Source organism: Phaseolus vulgaris, chromosome 8, assembly GCF_000499845.2.
Source record: "Phaseolus vulgaris cultivar G19833 chromosome 8, P. vulgaris v2.0, whole genome shotgun sequence".
In the NCBI taxonomy this organism is placed as follows: domain Eukaryota; kingdom Viridiplantae; phylum Streptophyta; class Magnoliopsida; order Fabales; family Fabaceae; genus Phaseolus; species Phaseolus vulgaris.
The window spans coordinates 270,418-289,015 of record NC_023752.2 but is presented as its reverse complement, the minus strand read 5'-3'; the positions used below and the strand labels follow the sequence as shown (position 1 = coordinate 289,015).

Sequence of the window (18,598 nt, the reverse complement as noted above, 5' to 3'; positions counted from 1 at the left end):
CTATTAAATTTTTACCATTTTCCATAAATTATAACCAAATTAGACGAAATTATAAAATTTCCAAACTCTTAGCGGTGACTAATAATCAGCCAGTCTGGCATAAGGTAATATGCATAAATCTGAAATGAGCAATGAAATTCAACGCTTATGTAGATGATAAAACGTAACTATCCTTAACAAATTTTAAATTGTTTAACTTTTTTCATGGAAATTTTTTGTTATAGCATTTATTTCACTCTACAAAATATTCTAGTCAATTCAATAATTGTGTTTCTTTATGACCATGTCCAACTTTTAGCTTCTTGTCTTTTCCCTATTTTTACCTTTTTAAGCATCAATTAGTTCTTTCTATTATCTACAAAGACTATAAGACCATTATAATAAAAGACATTTTCAAAACCCATACATCATTTTTCTCTGAAAACATAATTCACCTAATAGCATATACAATTTCTTCCTTTATGCACTTTACTTCAGGATATCAAACACAAAACATCATAAATATATCTTTAAACACAATGATTGACTTTGCAATAATTATTATAAAGTTTGAGAAGTTTGGTTAATGAAGTTATTGCACTACTTTACTATAATATGACTTGAAAGTCTTTAAAAAATATTATATTATTTAGTAGATAAGTTATATTACAAATATAAAATGTACACAATTTGTAGGATGAAATGGTTAATGTTTTAAGTATTGTAAATATAGTTTTACATGCTTCAAGACTAGAATCTACACTACAAGAAAAATATGAAATAGAAATCAATTTTTAGAGACTAAAATAATTAGTTGCAATAGTAACTAAATTAGAGACCATTTTAGAAACTAAATAAAAAATTGATTTCTAAATTAGTTTCTATTATTGTTAAATAGTTTCTAAATTGGTATCTAATTAGCAATCAAACTTTTAACTACCAATTATTTAGTTTCTAAATTTGGTCTCTAAAACCTTGGTTGCTAATTAGATACCTATTTAGAAACTATTTAACAATAATAGAAACTAATATAGAAACCACTTTTTTTTTAGTTTCTAAAATGTCTTTAATTTAGTTACTATTGCAACTAATTATTTTGGTATCTAAAAAATTGTTTTCTATTTCATAATTTTCTTGTAGTGTTAGATCAATAATAATTTATATTTTTTTTTCTTTTCGAATTGAGATAAATAATAATTTATATATTTTTTTTCTCTTTCGACTTTTACAGATATATTTTTTAAAAATAAAATCATCACAAAACACTAAATTTCAAAGTCAACAATGTCTTACTTTTTAGGGTTTAGGGTTATCAAAACCTGAAAATTATGCAGAAATGTAGAAGTTAAATGGAGTAGTCCATTGAATGACTTTAACATAGTTAGCTTCTACATTTACCTAAAAGCTAAACTCTTTCTTTGACTTTCTCTAATTTGATCATATAATAGATCTTGTATGTGTAACATATTATAAGCATAAAAAATGACTTATGAAAGACACCCCATCCACGTCTCTGCTACTATCACATTCTTCTCTCACATAACACCTCCACAAATATATTCATCAAATCATTTTTTTTTTCCACCACCAACAATTATCACAAATTCGATTAATTTAGAGACGTAATATCACACGCCATTGACTGCAATTAAGAACAAAAGAAAGGCACTAACATGGTTCTTAATTACAACATGCATGCTACAATAGTAGCTAAACCCACATGGGGACATATGCAAAATTTGAATTGTAACTCACTTAAAGTGACCCTTATTTATGATCCAGGATAATTAATGTGTAAAACAATTATTCTCCTTCTTTCCCCGTTATAATCAAAACAAAACAGGGTAAAAATATATTCACACTCTTAATTATCCAAGGTAGTTTTCGGTTTTAGTCAAATAATATTTCTTAATAATAATCCGTGCAAGTGCAACTGGAACTATAATAATTTCATAACACATGCATTAAAATATCTGCATAAAAAATTACATTGTGTATTGTTTTATTAGATGAATACACATTCTAACTTCCATTTCGTGTGCATATACGTTTCATTTTTGAAAAACGTTGCGTCCCTTTTTCTACAAAGCCGACACTCAATTATCAAGTGTACATATACATTGTGTTAAAATATTTTGGACACCTTAATAAAGCTTCCATGTGGCGAAACAACGAAACATTACACAATTATTCATAGCAATTGATTGAAAAAAATGTTGATTTCTGTTCACTTTATTACCTTCCCTCTCAACAAAAGCAATAGAAAACAAGAAGAAAAGTGAATGAAAAAGGCATTTTGAATTTTCTGAGTCAAGAGAGGCAACTTGATGATAATAGAGAAGCATTATTTTGGACCCTTTTGCTTATTTTGTAGAGAGTAGATGAAGAGGGTGATTTAATAATGAGTTGTTGGAGTTTCAAATTTTTTAAAAATGAGTTAGTTGGAATGGTGGCATATGGAGAAGAAGAAGAAATTTGGATTAAGATATTGCAGTTAAAAAGTCACGAGGCCAGCTGGGGAAGGTTCATTGAAGCATTGAAATTATTATAAGAAATGAATTGGTATGAGACATTCCATTATAAATATGCATTTCATGGTGCTTTCTTAATCATCACTGAATCATCAAGGATCATATCTCACCCTTAGCATTGGTTGGAGGGTACCCCTTCTACTCATGACTGCCCTTAGCTACGGCCCTAGTAAGGGTCGTTTTAGGCCTCAAATGGCCCTTGCATTGGCCATTGTTCTTGTTTCCCTCAATGTAGCATCTGTGGCTGCTGATGCTTACTCTTACTCATCACCTCCACCACCCTCTCCCTCACCACCACCACCATACTACTACAAATCTCCTCCACCACCTTCCCCATCACCACCACCACCCTATTACTACAAATCACCACCTCCACCTGATCCATCACCACCTCCTCCCTACTACTACAAGTCTCCTCCTCCACCATCACCATCACCACCACCTCCTTACTACTACAAGTCTCCTCCTCCACCTTCTCCATCACCACCACCACCATACTACTACAAGTCTCCTCCACCACCATCTCCATCACCACCACCACCCTACTACTACAAGTCACCTCCTCCACCTGATCCATCACCACCACCTCCCTACTACTACAAGTCTCCTCCACCACCATCCCCATCACCACCACCACCCTACTACTACAAGTCTCCTCCACCACCATCTCCATCACCACCACCACCCTACTACTACAAGTCACCTCCTCCACCTGATCCATCACCACCACCTCCCTACTACTACAAGTCACCTCCTCCACCATCCCCCTCACCACCACCACCATACTATTACAAGTCACCTCCACCACCATCCCCATCACCACCACCACCTTACTACTACAAGTCTCCTCCACCACCTGATCCTTCACCTCCACCTCCTTACTATTACAAGTCACCACCACCACCATCTCCATCACCACCACCACCCTACTACTATAAATCTCCCCCACCACCCTCTCCCTCACCTCCACCACCTTACTACTACAAGTCTCCTCCCCCGCCTAAAAAGTCACCTCCCTATGATCCTTACTACTACAAGTCCCCACCACCACCTTCACCATCACCACCACCCCCATACTACTACAAGTCTCCTCCCCCACCTGAAAAGTCACCACCCCATGATCCTTACTACTACAAGTCCCCACCACCACCCTACTACTACAAATCTCCTCCTCCTCCTTCTCCCTCACCTCCTCCACCATACTACTACAAGTCTCCACCATACTACTACAAATCTCCACCTCCTCCGGTCGCTTATCCTCACCCTCACCACTATCACCACTCATTGATCGTTAAGGTTGTCGGTAAAGTCTACTGTTACAGATGCTACGACTGGAAATACCCCCAGAAATCTCACAACAAGAAACACCTCGAAGGTGCAAACTTTACTTTTATATTTCATTATTATTATTATTTCCTTCTGATGCTGATGCTTCGACAGCAACAATATTTATCATTATTTTCCGTTCAAACGTGTCATTGTTTGATAATATTTAACTGCATTTTTGTTTTCTTAACATTTTCTTGGTCAACCTAATTTTTCTATTCCTACAACTCCATCGATATCGTTGTGCGTCATCATGTGTCTGCAGAACATTGTCTCGTTTTGTGTTCACAAAACAAAAAAGTTCCTTAAAATTAACAAAAAAAATGTTACCTAGTGTTATGTGTTCGATTGATTTGTCTTTTAACATGTGAAATTCACGCATTTTGTACCTTAGGTGCCACTGTCGAAGTGACTTGTGAAGTTGGAGGCAAGACCATAAAGTCTTACGGTAACACTAAGAGCAATGGGAAATACAGCATCACTGTCGAAGGATTGGACTATGTTAAATATGGAGGCACAGTCTGCAAGGCTCAACTCCATGCTCCTCCTAAGGGCTCACGTTGCAGCATACCCACCAAGCTTAACGAGGGAACCAAGTTGGCACTGAAGTCCAAGGATAAGTACGAGGTTGTTCTGAAGGCTAAGCCTTTTGCTTATGCTCCTAAAAAGCCTTATGATTGTGAAAAGCACAAGCATTCACCCACTCCTTATCACAAACCATACTACTACAACTCTCCCCCACCACCATACTACTATAAGTCCCCTCCTTACTACTACAAGAGCCCCCCTCCACCATCACCATCTCCTTCTCCATACTACTATAAATCTCCACCTCCTCCACACAAGGATCCTTATTATCCTCCTTACTACTACAAATCACCTCCTCCACCCTCCCCATCACCTCCACCACCCTACTACTACAAGTCTCCTCCACCACCATCTCCATCACCACCACCACCTTACTACTACAAATCACCTCCACCACCAGATCCATCACCACCACCTCCCTACTACTACAAGTCACCTCCTCCTCCATCACCTTCTCCACCACCACCATACTACTACAAATCACCTCCACCACCATCTCCCTCACCACCACCTCCCTACTACTACAAGTCCCCACCACCACCTTCCCCTTCACCACCACCACCCTATTACTACAAATCACCTCCTCCACCAGATCCATCACCACCTCCTCCCTACTACTACAAGTCTCCTCCTCCACCATCCCCCTCACCACCACCTCCCTACTACTACAAGTCTCCTCCACCACCATCCCCATCACCACCACCACCCTACTACTACAAGTCTCCTCCACCACCAGATCCTTCACCACCACCTCCCTACTACTACAAGTCTCCTCCTCCTCCATCCCCCTCACCACCACCACCCTACTACTACAAGTCTCCTCCACCACCATCTCCATCACCACCACCTCCCTACTACTACAAGTCACCTCCTCCACCAGATCCATCACCACCACCTCCCTACTACTACAAGTCACCTCCTCCACCATCCCCCTCACCACCACCACCATACTACTACAAATCACCTCCACCACCATCCCCATCACCACCACCTCCCTACTACTACAAATCACCTCCACCACCGGATCCTTCACCGCCACCTCCTTACTATTACAAGTCACCACCACCACCATCTCCATCACCACCACCACCCTACTACTACAAGTCACCTCCTCCTCCATCACCTTCTCCACCACCTCCTTACTACTACAAGAGCCCTCCTCCACCATCTCCCGATCCTCCTACTCCCTACTACTACAAATCTCCTCCACCACCATCACCGTCTCCCCCACCTCCTTATTACTACGTGAGTCCCCCACCACCAACCAAGTCTCCTCCACCACCGGCATACAGCTATGCTTCCCCTCCACCACCCACCTACAACTAAGCTTCGAGTTAAGCAGAAACGACGATAAGTCATGTAAGTTACTAATCCAAAAATTGAAAAGTATCTTTTGAGGAACTTTTCAGAGTCTTTGACATACATTTATGGATCTTGAAAATGATGGAAACTTGTACTTTTGTTTTCAGGTTCTAGTATTCATTGTGGAATAAAATCAAGTTCCATTTGGAGCAGGGTTAAGCATCTAATTTGTTGTAAAAGTTCTTTGAATAATAAGAGTCTGAATGTATCGTCTCTGAGCTACAATCTTCACGATTCGGATGAGGCTGCTTCTATTTATTTGGTGGTGATCTTGCACATCTTGATCTTAATAAGTTCGAGGGAGCGACAAATGAAAACGAGGAACCAAGATTTCAAATCTTGATGTGGAGGCTGCTCTTAGAGATCTCTTCATTTCTTTCTTTGTAGATTACATATATATTTGATCGTGTAATGATTGCATTCAAAGTATTGTCAAATTCTTTTCATTATATATCATCTTCTTCTGTTCTTTGCAGTCAAATTGTCAAATATTTGGCCCAAAATGGATCATAATTAATAAATAAATACAAATCCCCTAAACCTAAATCCCACTATAACAAAATCAATAAATAACAATTAAGTTTAGTATAACAAAATCAATAAATAACAAATAATTTTAGAAAAAATATAATTAATCACTATACTAACTAAATTAGATACTAATTAATTTAAACATTAAACAAATTATTAATTTCTATTATAAAAAAAATTATAAAATAATTTTTAAATTAATATTTAAATTAGCATTTAAGTTTTAGTTACTAATATTTTATATTTTATATTGTTCTCTAAAAGATTAATAAAGAATAATTTAAAATATAAAGCAATAAGTAACTAAATCTTGATAATTAAGATTTGATACATATTTAAAAACTATTTTATAAATTTTTATTAATAATAGAAATTATTTTATATATGATATTTTTTTTATTTATAAAATTATTTTTTAATCTAATTAAATAATAACTAATTATTTAATTTTTAAAATTAATTTTTATTTAATAATTTTGTGGGCATTCATTTATGTAAGTTAGACTAAAATGAGTTCCAAAACAATCTCAAATAATTAGTTTTTGTGACCAAATATTGACTTAGCATATACAGACCAAGAAAATGACGTTGAAGAAGAAGAATTAAGTGACAGGGACGAGAGGGTGAGCTAGCAAAGGGTAGTTTAGATATTATATGTAAAATGGAGGTGTACAGAGTAAAAAAAAGGTGCAAATAGCAATCTTTTTAAAATTTAAAGTCCTAGTTTGATTCTCATAGTTTTTTCTAATCATTTATCCATTTTTATTTAACCTCTTTTATTTTTATCTCTAAATTAATTTAAATAGTATTATAAAAATAAAAACAATTTAACACAAATCATCTGATCATTTAAATAATTTATTTCAAATCTGTAATAAAATTGATATATTTAAACATATTTATTTTACACGTGTAATGTAAAAAATAGTTATATTAAGAAAAATGCCAACACACTCTCTAGCTTCCATGTAAATCTTTTCTAACATTAATACCAAACACTTTTAAGTTGAAGGAAGATACATATGAATAAAAGAGTGTATTAAATATTTAACTCTTTAATGCTTTGTTTGCTGGAGTAAATATCAAAAAGTAAAAAGAGAAAAACAAAAGATTTATAGTTTACTTAATTAATGTGATTAAATAAATACAAAATTAATTAGGTTGTGTAATTAATTAATTAAATTCCTAATCAAAATTTAATAAAAATATGTATAAATTAAAATTAGAATATAATTAATTATAAAGTAATTGTTTTATAAAATTGAAAAATGACTTTTAATTTTATTAAATAAGTAATGAAAAATCATGTACACTTTTATTACACATTCCAGTTTTTAAAAAAGTTAAATTATATAATATACAAAATTTGGCAAATGAAAAATGGCAACTATACATAGATAAAAAAAATTGTTAGCTAATAAAACAGTCCACTATATTTAAGTAAATTTTAGGTGAAGTTTCAAAATCACTTGAAAATTATTAGAAAGAAAAAAATATAAATTCGCATACATACATACATACATATATATATATATATATAAATGCAAATACAAAATTAATCTACATACAATATGTTCTTTAAACCTAGTTAAACTAAACCTATAATTAATTATGCCTTGGCTATAATTAATTATGAACCTTAACAGTGTCCAATTCAAAGTATTTGTATCAAATATTTAAAATAGTGAAAGGTCAATTAGAGTTCAAAAGTTACAAGTTAGTTTTTTTTGTTAAAAAAATTTGACAAAATTAATTGCTAAATATTTTCCAAATAATATTGTAGTTTTAAGTTCCATCACTATATGCATTTTTATGTAATTATCGATTTTCATATTTTAATTTATTATAAATAATTTAATATATATTGAAAGTTGGAATGACATTGTTAGAAATATTTTTTATAATTAATTCCAAATAAAACAATGCTTAATAAATTAAAAAGAAATAATTTTTTCTCTAACTAAAAGGAAATAAAATTGTCTATTGAATTGTTTTTGTCTAAACTGATGACATTTGTTTTCTATTTAAATGTACTAAAATAGTTTTAAACATAAAATAAAACCAAGTTTATAACATTACTTGATTACGATGAAAATATGTTTATATTACCATTTGTTATCTTTAAAAAACAGAAAAGCATAAAATTCATAATGACTAGAATCAAAAGACAAGAAAGATTATAATCTAGATTTATGAAGAAAAAGCATGAACTAAATTCTAAAGCTATTTTTGTATAAAACTTAAATAAAATAAAAGATATTAAAATAATAAATAGAAATCAACCAGAAGAAAATAAGATAAAAATTTTAGGACATAATCACAAAACAAGATTGAAAAGTAAAAACAAGTCAAGAAATTAAATGAACAAGAAAACACAATGTACAAAGCAAAAAGAATTTCAAAAGATAAAATATTTTTGTTCTTAAGAAACTCATGAAATTGGTGAGCAAGAACATCAATGTTAATGCTCTCTTTTGTCATTTCCATGTTTGACACTTTTACAAAGTTTTTGTCCATGGTAACTTTTTCACTCCATAATCACAGATAAAATTATAATAGAGATTATACTAAGACAATTATTCAGTTATTTATAATAATTATTACATGATACCTGTCATACACTTGTCAAATTTCCATTATTTGTGTGATTATGACATACCAAATTCAATAAACAATTTCAACTTTCCTTGTATTTTTCAACACTTTCTTGTTCGATTAAAAACAAGTAAACCACATTTTTTTATTCATTTAAAAAACAACCTCTCATTTGATTAACACCTTCAATCTATGTGTATGACTCCCATTTCAATCTTTGACCATATTGTAAGCATACTAGAAAATTCTCAACTCTATTTTCATATCTTCAAATAAAAACATCAATACCAATTTATCCATAAAACACCATTTTGATTTTACATAATAAAATTATTTCAATAAAAATCCACCACAAATAACAACAAATTCTCAAAATTATAAATTTGCAATATTGTTAAAGTATATTTGAAAAAGCTATTTCAAAAAGTGAATGTGAAATAAGCCTTCTCGAAGGGTTTGCTAAAATACCAATTTGTTATCTTTCACTAACCTAAGTTTAGAAACTCACATTTAACATTTCAGCGTAACAAAAAAAAAATATTTTTATATATCCGTGAAAAGTAAAAATATGTTAATTCATACTATAAATAAGAAAACATAATTTCTTGCCATGATAAAGCAATGCAACGGTACGAGATGAGTTTCACAATAGTTCATAAAGCTAAATATTTCAAAGTTTTATAATAATGTGCAAATTTATTTTATTAGATTAGGATTATCCAAAGTTATTTACCTATTATTTGTCTATTTTGTTTTGTTTGTATACGTAATATTTTTTTTTTGTGTGTAAAATGTACTGAGAGAATTTCTATCGGTTGAACAATTCACTTTTTCACTTCGGTCAATCGTAATATGTTGTTTTTTCCACTTTTCGAACTTGTTCAACTTAATCTTCCTTCCTTCGCTTTCACTCCTCTACTCTAGTCAAACTTTCATTCCTTTATAGATTCTCGATCGAGATAACACCCACAAGAGATGTTGTAAAATGATATAAGAATTCGGTGTTCAGTACAATAAATACATAATAATAATAATAATGTATCTTTTTCATAAAAATTATACATACTTATATGTTTATAATGGACTCACTTTTGAACCAGAATTGACATAGAAATCATAATTAAAAATTATTACATAATTTTTCAAACGATTTAATCTTGTTATTCTTCTTTTAATTTTAATGTAATTTGAATTTATCGTATACCGAAACTTATAAAACTCGTTCAGTTTTGACCTTACCGCTAAAAAATAAGAGATAGAGAAATAAGGAATGTTACATGAAGATAAAGGGGGAAAAAACGTACGAAGGTTATCTGGTGGGTGGTGAGATGTTCACAGAAGAAGTCAAAAGAATAGTCGATGAGAGAGCAATGGTATTATTATGCTTCAAAATTTGAGAACCAAAAGTAAAAACAGAGTTTGTTTTTGGCTATGGTGTGAACCAAAAGTAATTAATTTGAGAAAAGCATAGAAAAATAATAAATAAAAAAAAGGAAGAAAAAGAGGTAAGAATAAGTTGGCACATTGGTGTCAACAGAGAGGAAGTTGAAGCCATTCACCATCCACCCATCAACCCTCATTATTGCCATTGCTTTTTTCAAAAGTAGATGCCAATACTAAATTTTTTTAATGCCAAATAAAAATACGTAAAATAATTAACTTATTAGATTCATTATTAATTTTCAAAAATAAAAAAATAAAAAAAGAGAGAGAAAAAGGTAAATGTTCTTAATTGTTCCCCGCGTGTAAGTTGCGCTGTCTTGCTCGTCCTATATGCTTCCGTTTGAGAACTCCGAAATTGTAGAGAGAGAGAGAGAGAGAGAGAAAGAGAGAGAGTGTGCGTTTGTTTTGTGTGTGTGTGTTTCTCTGTCGCAACGTAATATTATTATTATTGTGAGTTTGGGACATAACAACTCAGAGAGTTCTTGCATTTCGCAACCTCTCTCTAACGTTGTTGCCCTTTCGTTTCCCCCTTTCTGCCGACGATCTTGCTTCTCTCTGTGGATCAGGTTCCGTCTCTCTCAGATCTGGATTTCCTTCATTCCTTCTTTCTTTCTTTCTTCATTCCAATTCTTAGATTTCCTCTTTCGTTTTGCTTTTCTACATGCTATTCACGTGTTGCTTTATCTTGTTGTTGTTGTTGTTGTTCCTTCAATGAATGGTGTTTGGATCTTCTCCTTTGTTTTTCGCTGATTTCATTTAAGGATTTCATTCAATGTGTTGCGGTGCACTTGTCTATGATAGATCACGGGGCCAGATTTCAGATGTGGAACGGGAGGGTGATCGTCTTATTAGCTTTTTCAGATTTTTTATTCTTCTCGGAAAATGTTTCTTCGACTTGTTTCTGGATTCGTTTAGTTTTATGCTCGATCTTCTATAACTGTATGTGAATTTTGAGGTTGCGTCTCTGGATTTTCTTTTCTTTTTCTCGCATTGTAAAGCGTACCGACAATGAATTTTGCTTATTGCTGTTGCGTCCCTACCTGGTCTCTGGCTAACAGCCATTTTTTAAGAAAATTGTGTTGTGAATTGCTCTGTTGAGCTGCAAGAAACGGGTAATAATGCTTGGAAATGTCGTTCTGTAATTGAAGTAACCTTTTTCTTGAATCATTTTGTTGACCCGTTGAGTGAATTTATTTTTTACGTGAGCATTGTTTGTACGTTGCAGTTGGGGCCCTCGGTGCTGGTTTGTAGCCTGTGCTGAATACCAGCTACAATGAAGAAGGCTATTGGTCAAACTGTCAGGGACCTGTAAGTATATCTGTTTATTATTCGTTGATATATGTATGATTCGATGTATTGTATATAAATGTCATGCTCTTCATTGTATTGTTGCAGTAAAAGAGAAGTAAATAAGAAAGTGCTGAAAGTTCCTGGAATTGAGCAGAAGGTAATTCTTTTTTGAAGTTCGTTATGGAATTATGGCTGCAACGATAATGACATGTTTTTGTGGTATTCTTACAAATGAAATAGATGTTTAATATCCTTATATTTATGCATTATGATATATGATCCCATTTTGCAAAACCTGAAGCAGATTCATCATTCATTATATTCTCTATCCTCTTCTAGGTTCTTGATGCTACCAGCAACGAACCATGGGGTCCTCATGGATCACTTCTTGCAGATATTGCTCAGGCAACCAGAAACCCGTAAGCTTGGACTCTTAATTGCATGTTTGACATATTATGTATTTGAGTACATTGAATCTCATTCTTAAACACCCCTTGCAGTCATGAATACCAGATGATCATGTCAGTAATCTGGAAGCGAATTAATGACACTGGGAAGAATTGGCGGCATGTCTACAAGGTTTTGATAAATTATTTTAAGTTTTAGATGCAATTGCTAGCAGGTGCTGCTGATCTTGCTTTTCTTTTTACCACCATCAACACTACAATGTATCCACCAGTTTGTGAAATCTGTTTTGATACTTCTTTCCATCCTCTGCAATAATGATGGGTTGTTGTTGCACATTAACAATAATGTTTTTTATGTACTGCATTTACTGTTGATCTCACCACCTTAAATTATGTGTTTCTGTATTAACCACTCTTTGTTCAACTCCAGGCTTTGACAGTACTAGAGTACTTGGTGGCTCATGGGTCAGAGCGAGTCATAGATGAGATCAGAGAACATGCTTATCAAATATCAGTAATTCCCATTTTGTCAATTCTACTTAAAATTTATATACTTATTGCCAAGCAGGTCCCAAGTTTTGTAAGGTGATCTAAAATTTATAATGTGACCTGATAACATTTCATCGTATGAACAGACATTGTCCGAGTTTCAATACGTTGACTCCAGCGGAAGGGATCAAGGAAACAATGTCAGGAAGAAATCTCAAAGTCTTGTTGTCCTTGTGAATGATAAAGAAAGAATTGTAGAAGTGAGGCAGAAGGCTGCTGCTAACAGGGACAAGTAAGTCTCCTCTCGTTAATTCCATTGATATTTTGCAGTTGAAATGTAAATTTTATATATACCCCCTTGCACAAGGCATTGCATTAGTAGATATTTTGTTTCTTGACTTCCCTGAGTTGTAGAATATGATACTCCGTATGTCCTCTGGATTTCCGGATTATAGATCTAAAATACACAGGTGGGTATGTGAAATTTGTGTGAACGTATGTGTGTCTGTGAGTATCACAGTTTCTAGGAGATATTAACTGTTTTATATGATTCATCAGGTTTCGCTAAAATACAAAGTTGGGTATGTGAAATTTTTGTGAACGTATGTGTGTCTGAGTATCGCAATTTCCTGGAGATATTAACTGTTTTATATGATTCACCAGGTTTCGCAACCATGCAGCTGGTGGAATGTACAGACCGGGTTCACATTCAAGCAGTGGAGCCTATGGTGACAGATATGATGATGATCGTTATGGAAGCAGGGAGGAAGATCGAAATGGCTATGGTTATGGAAAAGAAAGAGAATGGGGCTATAAAGATGATGATCGAAATAGTCGTGATGGAGATCGTTATGGCAGAGATTATGAGGATCGTTATGGCAGGGATAGTTATAGAGATGATGACTACAGGGGAAGAAGTCAAAGTGTTGACAACCAATACGAATCAAGAAGCAGGAGCTCGGATAGAGATCGTTATGATGACGAAGGACAAAACTCATCTCGGTATGTACCTATGCTTTGAACCTTGTTCTAAGCTTTAGCATTTAGTTCAGGAGATTTTTTTTTTTGTTGAGTTCTGGCAGAATTATATTGTATTCATTTTTCTTCATTAGTGACTTTGTAGCTTTCATTTTGAGAAAACAGGATACAATATCAAGCTTTTCAGTTTGAAAATTTAACAGGTGGTGTGGAGAACCCAGACTATTCACCACCTATATGGTTTTGGTCTTTACTGTATAGAGTAACTTACAAAATAAGAGCTGTATAGAAGGAGTACTATAGACCTAGTGGTAAAAAAGGGCATGTGGTTTTTAACCTGTTAACATAATTAGTGGAACAAAGTCTTATCTATGCATGATAATTTATAGAAAAGGTTTACTTTGTACCAAATTAGAGTGGGGTCTTGTGTTGCTTGTCAGCCATTTAATTATCAGAAAATGAATATGGCTTTAGTTCTATCCTTCTTGTACTCAAGATGCTAGAAAGATAGAGTTGTGAACTGAACTTTTACTTGGTCTTGATATCTTTCGGTAGCAGTCTGCTTGAAGGTGCAAGTTCTTTTCTTCTCATTTTCTTCCCATTTATTATGAGAACATGAGGATTGATGTGATGTTATTGCTTTTTAATGTCAATCATTTTGATTCTAACTTCATCTTTTTATGCAATGATCTCTCAGTGGAAGCAACGCTAAACCTGAAGACCAATCTCTGGAAGCAAGGTAAATTGTCTTTAAAATATACCTTTTCTGTCATGTATGCATATTGCTGCAAGGCATTTTTAATGTTTATAATGTACAATACAAAAATATGGCAGGCTTGAGCGGAAAATTTCTGAACAAAATATGGGTGCTGCTCCTCCTAGCTATGAGGAAGCTGTTGGTGAATCTCGCAGCCCTGTACACAGTGAAAGGTAAGAACTGTTACACTACAGACAACACTTATTCCCAACAGAATCTGTTACTTATATTATTTTGATTTCAGAGATGTGGAAACTTCAGCAGCATCTGTTCCAAGAGATTCCCCTCCTCATGTAAATGATAATCCTATTCAAACATCTGCTCCTACAGGATCCTCTCCTGTAAACAATAGCACAACTGAAGCAACTACTGCTGCATCTGGAGCCCAGGAACCTGAAGCAACTGATGATTTTTTTGATCCACGTGGTCCTACATCAGGTGTTTATTACAGTATTATGTTGGTCGGTCTTCTATAATCAGTATTCCTGTAACGACGCTTCCTTGTTTCTTGTTTTGAAAAGTTCATACATGTTTTAGTTGAATTTGTTCTTGTCAAATTATTATTCAATAGATCCTATTAGTTTCATAGGTGAAGGGGCAGGCTTGTATGTTAAATGTTTGGGTTGAAAGTTTGGAATACACATCTCATCTATAATTTGAGTTGCATATGCATCTGCATTACTCATATTGTTTTCTTTGGATCATCCCTTAGACATTTCTGAGTATATATGTTATACTCCCAATCCAAGTCCTAAAAAATATAATTTTTGTCCTAAACGCAGAAAATTGTTTGGCAATGTGAAAATTTTCACAGAATTTCCAGCTGCCCACGTGTTCTTCTGGTAACCAGGACTGTGAAATAGGTGCTGGCTACCTTTTTATTGATGATTTGTCTGTGTTTTTAGATTTTTATCCTTTGACAACTTAGTATTGTACAGACTTTGGATTGGTACATACACACTGTTCCAGGCATAAAATTTTGAAACCGAATTCTAAGACCAATTAATGAGAACAATTTTCTGGCATCCTTTAGTGGGAAAAAGTTGGCCATTCACTGATGTGGCTCATAATTAAAAATCTTTTCATTTATACATATTTTGAGTGGTATGAGACAGCTGTATGTCATGATTTGTGGTCAAGATGTAAAAACTCCGGTCAGACTTTGGTCTGATATACTTGTGAAACCAGTGGCTCGACTGTAATTGACATTTGATGAATTTTCGTTGGCAATATTTGGGAGTTCAATGTTAATATAAGTGTGCTTGTTTGTGTTTGCTTATTTTGGAGAAATAATTATTTTTCTTGCCTGCTTCTCGAGAGAGCTTCCAAAAAAGTTATCATTTCTTTAAAAGTATGTTTAAACAAGCATAATTAATGGTCTTTGAAAAATACCATTTACTAGGTCTTGTACTCATGATATCTTTACATTTCTTCTCAGCATTCTCAGCTGCTCCAGCCGGCCCAGCTGCCCCTGCCACCACTAATAATGTTGAAATGGACTTGCTTGGTTCCCTCTCAGACTCGTTCTCTTCAAATGCTTTGTCTATTGTACCATCTGAATCAGCAACTGCAGCCCCTGATGCAAATGTGGGATCAACAGCTTCCTTTGCAGCACCATCATCTGGGTCAAATAATTTCGATCAGGCATGGCTTTGTTCCATTTCTTCAACTTTTTTAGTAAAAGCAATCAGGCGTGTACTAAAAATAATGGATTTGTACCGGACTTGGAATTCTTATAGTTGTGAACTTGTCTACTTTATGTCATCTTTTCCTTTTTGATTTAGCATGCATGGCATATTTATCTTGTACATAGCTTTGAATAATCTTTGTAGTTTAAATCAGTCCCCCCTCTGTTCGTTATTTTTTGTTGAAATAATATATTTGTTGGTTTGACTTCTTACAGTCTTTTGAAGATCCATTTGGTGACGGGCCATTCAAAGCTTTTACTTCCACTGAAACTGCTCCATCTCAACCCCTGACATATCAGAATATTGAACCATCCCAACCAAATGGTCTTAATGCAGAAACAAACTCTAACTTTGGGTTTGGGGATTCATTTTCTGTTGTACCATATTCTGCACCTGCCTCTGACAGTCAACCTTTTTCTGCAAACTCTCACTTTTTGTCTCAAGATTTGTCATCTGCACAGCCAGAAACCGATATTCTTGCAGACATTCTTCCTCCTGCACCGTTACCTGAGATGAGTTCACAACAGAACATTTCAGCACCTGGTTTTGGCCATCCTTCTTCACCTTCCCTTCCAGCTTCATCCGGTCAAATGGCATCACAACCATTTTCTGAGCCAACTGGCCAATTTAACCAGAAAGGTTTCTCAGCTGCTACCAGTCAACCTGCACAAACCTTTCCAGTTCCTACAGATCAATTTTCTCAACAACCCTTTTCTGCTCCTAATAGCCAACCAGGACAAGTACAATCATCCTTTTCATCTCCCTCCAGTCAATATGCGCAACAACCCTTTTCTGCTCCTAATAGCCAACCAGGACAAGTACAATCATCCTTTTCATCTCCCTCCAGTCAATATGCGCAACAACCCTTTTCATCTCACGCTGGTCAACATATTCAGCCACCTTTTGCTTCTCAAGGTGGACAACCTGCACAATCAGGTGGTATGTACGGTGGATTGCACTCCCAAGATGGATCTCCTCATTCCCAAAATGGATATAATGGGCATATGAACAGTGGGAACTTCCTGCCACCGGGATCTACAGCAGCTTTTCCTTCACATATGACTCCCCATACTACAACAGGACAGTTGTCACCACGCACCAACTTTTCCCACTCTCCAACTCATCAGGCATCACAGTTTAACAATCATTTTATTGGACAACAAGGGAATGCAGGACCCTTTAGTTCACCAATTACCAATCAATCACTTGTTCCGCATGCTTCGCAATCAACTGCATTAGTTTCTCAACCATCCAATGCCAAGTTTGAGACAAAATCAACAGTGTGGGCTGATACACTAAGCAGGGGATTGGTTAATTTGAATATATCTGGACGTAAGTGCTTAGACCTTCCTCCCCAAACCCATCTGTTAACATTTCAGTTTCCACATCATACTTGTTAGAATGTTGATCTTATGTGGGACATTGTTAACTAAAATGTTTTTCTTATCATGCAGCTAAAACAAACCCGTTAGCAGATATTGGGGTCGACTTTGAAGCCATTAACAGAAAGGAGAAGAGAATGGAGAAGCCCACTACGGCAGCTGTAACATCAACTATAACTATGGGTAAAGCTATGGGATCAGGTTCAGGTATGGGCCGTGCTGGTGCTGGTGCTCTCAGGCCTTCAAACCAAATGATGGGCTCTGGCATGGGTATGGGCATGGGCATGGGTAATGGCCCTCCTGGTGTTGGTATGGGTATGGGAGGAGGCTATGGAGGCATGAATCCATCAATGGGTATGGGAATGGGAGGGGGGATGGGTATGGGTATGGGACAAGGGTACCAAATGCAACCCCCAACTGGAATGCCTCCTAATTATAATAACTCCATGATGGGTCCAGGTGGTTATGGTCAACAGCCATATGGTGGTAATGGTCAACAGCCATATGGTGGCAATGGTCAGCAGCCGTATGGTGGCAATGGTCAGCAGCCATATGGTGGCTATGGTCAACAGCCATATGGCGGCTATAGATGAGATAGTAAGTGCAAGTATTACTCTGATTGTTTTGCTGCAAGTTGAGAAAAAGAAGTGCTGCTACTTACTAGTAGACTACATCGTGACATTTGGATTTATAGCAGTTAATGCTGCAATTTTCTGTAAAGTGACCCAGTTATGTGTATTCTTGTTATAAATATGCTGTTACCATTCTTTTTCGGGTCACCCTTCTGTAGGTGCTTTCAGCATCACTGTTGTGTACCAGTGACTGGATACAATAACCTTACTTGGGTTATTACTTTCTTTGCTTGTTCCACATTTTTTGAACACCAACAGGTGGTTTGATATCGATATATTTTTTTCATGTGTCAAATTAAAGAATTGGAATTCAAAGGCTTTTTTTCTTATAAGTTTTTTAATTTCTTGCCCAAAATGATCATGCAACTGATAGTGAGTGTTGTTCTGGCTTACAAATTATTTATTTTCTCTACAGTTACTAAAAGACACGGGGCATTACCAAAAGAAAGCATAAAAAAGTCACGTAAAAATGCTATTGGAGTTGTATGCTTTCCCACTTTCGTTTAAAGTTATCTGATTCTTATTACTTTAGGCGAATAGTGCTGACACCATGTTTTTGGCACCGTTCTTTAATTGCTTCTGATATCCGATGCCATACTTTTCATCTTGTCAACAAAATC

The 18,598-nt window shown here is 34.9% G+C and overlaps 2 protein-coding genes across 2 annotated transcripts; both read left to right on the top strand.

Annotated features, from left to right (window-relative positions):
• Positions 1-2,515: 2,515 nt before the first annotated feature.
• LOC137823857 (extensin-2-like) lies at positions 2,516-6,261 on the top strand. The gene is made up of 3 exons (XM_068629162.1): positions 2,516-3,885; positions 4,231-5,783; positions 5,894-6,261. The coding sequence occupies exons 1-2, from the start codon at positions 2,655-2,657 to the stop codon at positions 5,748-5,750; spliced, it is 2,751 nt and encodes a 916-aa protein (XP_068485263.1). The 5' UTR covers positions 2,516-2,654; the 3' UTR covers positions 5,751-5,783; positions 5,894-6,261.
• Positions 6,262-10,642: 4,381 nt separating this feature from the next.
• On the top strand, positions 10,643-18,293 carry LOC137823856 (clathrin interactor EPSIN 2-like). The gene is made up of 14 exons (XM_068629161.1): positions 10,643-10,921; positions 11,581-11,663; positions 11,751-11,802; positions 11,985-12,064; positions 12,146-12,224; positions 12,483-12,566; positions 12,688-12,833; positions 13,205-13,543; positions 14,217-14,258; positions 14,354-14,449; positions 14,521-14,714; positions 15,715-15,920; positions 16,180-17,296; positions 17,419-18,293. Exons 2-14 carry the CDS (start codon positions 11,629-11,631, stop codon positions 17,937-17,939), a joined length of 2,991 nt encoding a protein of 996 aa, XP_068485262.1. The 5' UTR covers positions 10,643-10,921; positions 11,581-11,628; the 3' UTR covers positions 17,940-18,293.
• Positions 18,294-18,598: the final 305 nt, after the last annotated feature.

Excerpts from the sequence above, each read along its gene's own strand:
- LOC137823857 (XM_068629162.1), top strand. The coding sequence starts at position 2,655 with ATGACTGCCCTTAGCTACGGCCCTAGTAAGGGTCGTTTTAGGCCTCAA. Across the intron at positions 3,886-4,230 it reads CAACAAGAAACACCTCGAAG|GTGCCACTGTCGAAGTGACT; the intron begins GTGCAAACTTTA and ends TTTGTACCTTAG.
- LOC137823856 (XM_068629161.1), top strand. The coding sequence starts at position 11,629 with ATGAAGAAGGCTATTGGTCAAACTGTCAGGGACCT. Across the intron at positions 14,259-14,353 it reads GACCAATCTCTGGAAGCAAG|GCTTGAGCGGAAAATTTCTG; the intron begins GTAAATTGTCTT and ends AAAATATGGCAG. Across the intron at positions 14,715-15,714 it reads TCCACGTGGTCCTACATCAG|CATTCTCAGCTGCTCCAGCC; the intron begins GTGTTTATTACA and ends ATTTCTTCTCAG.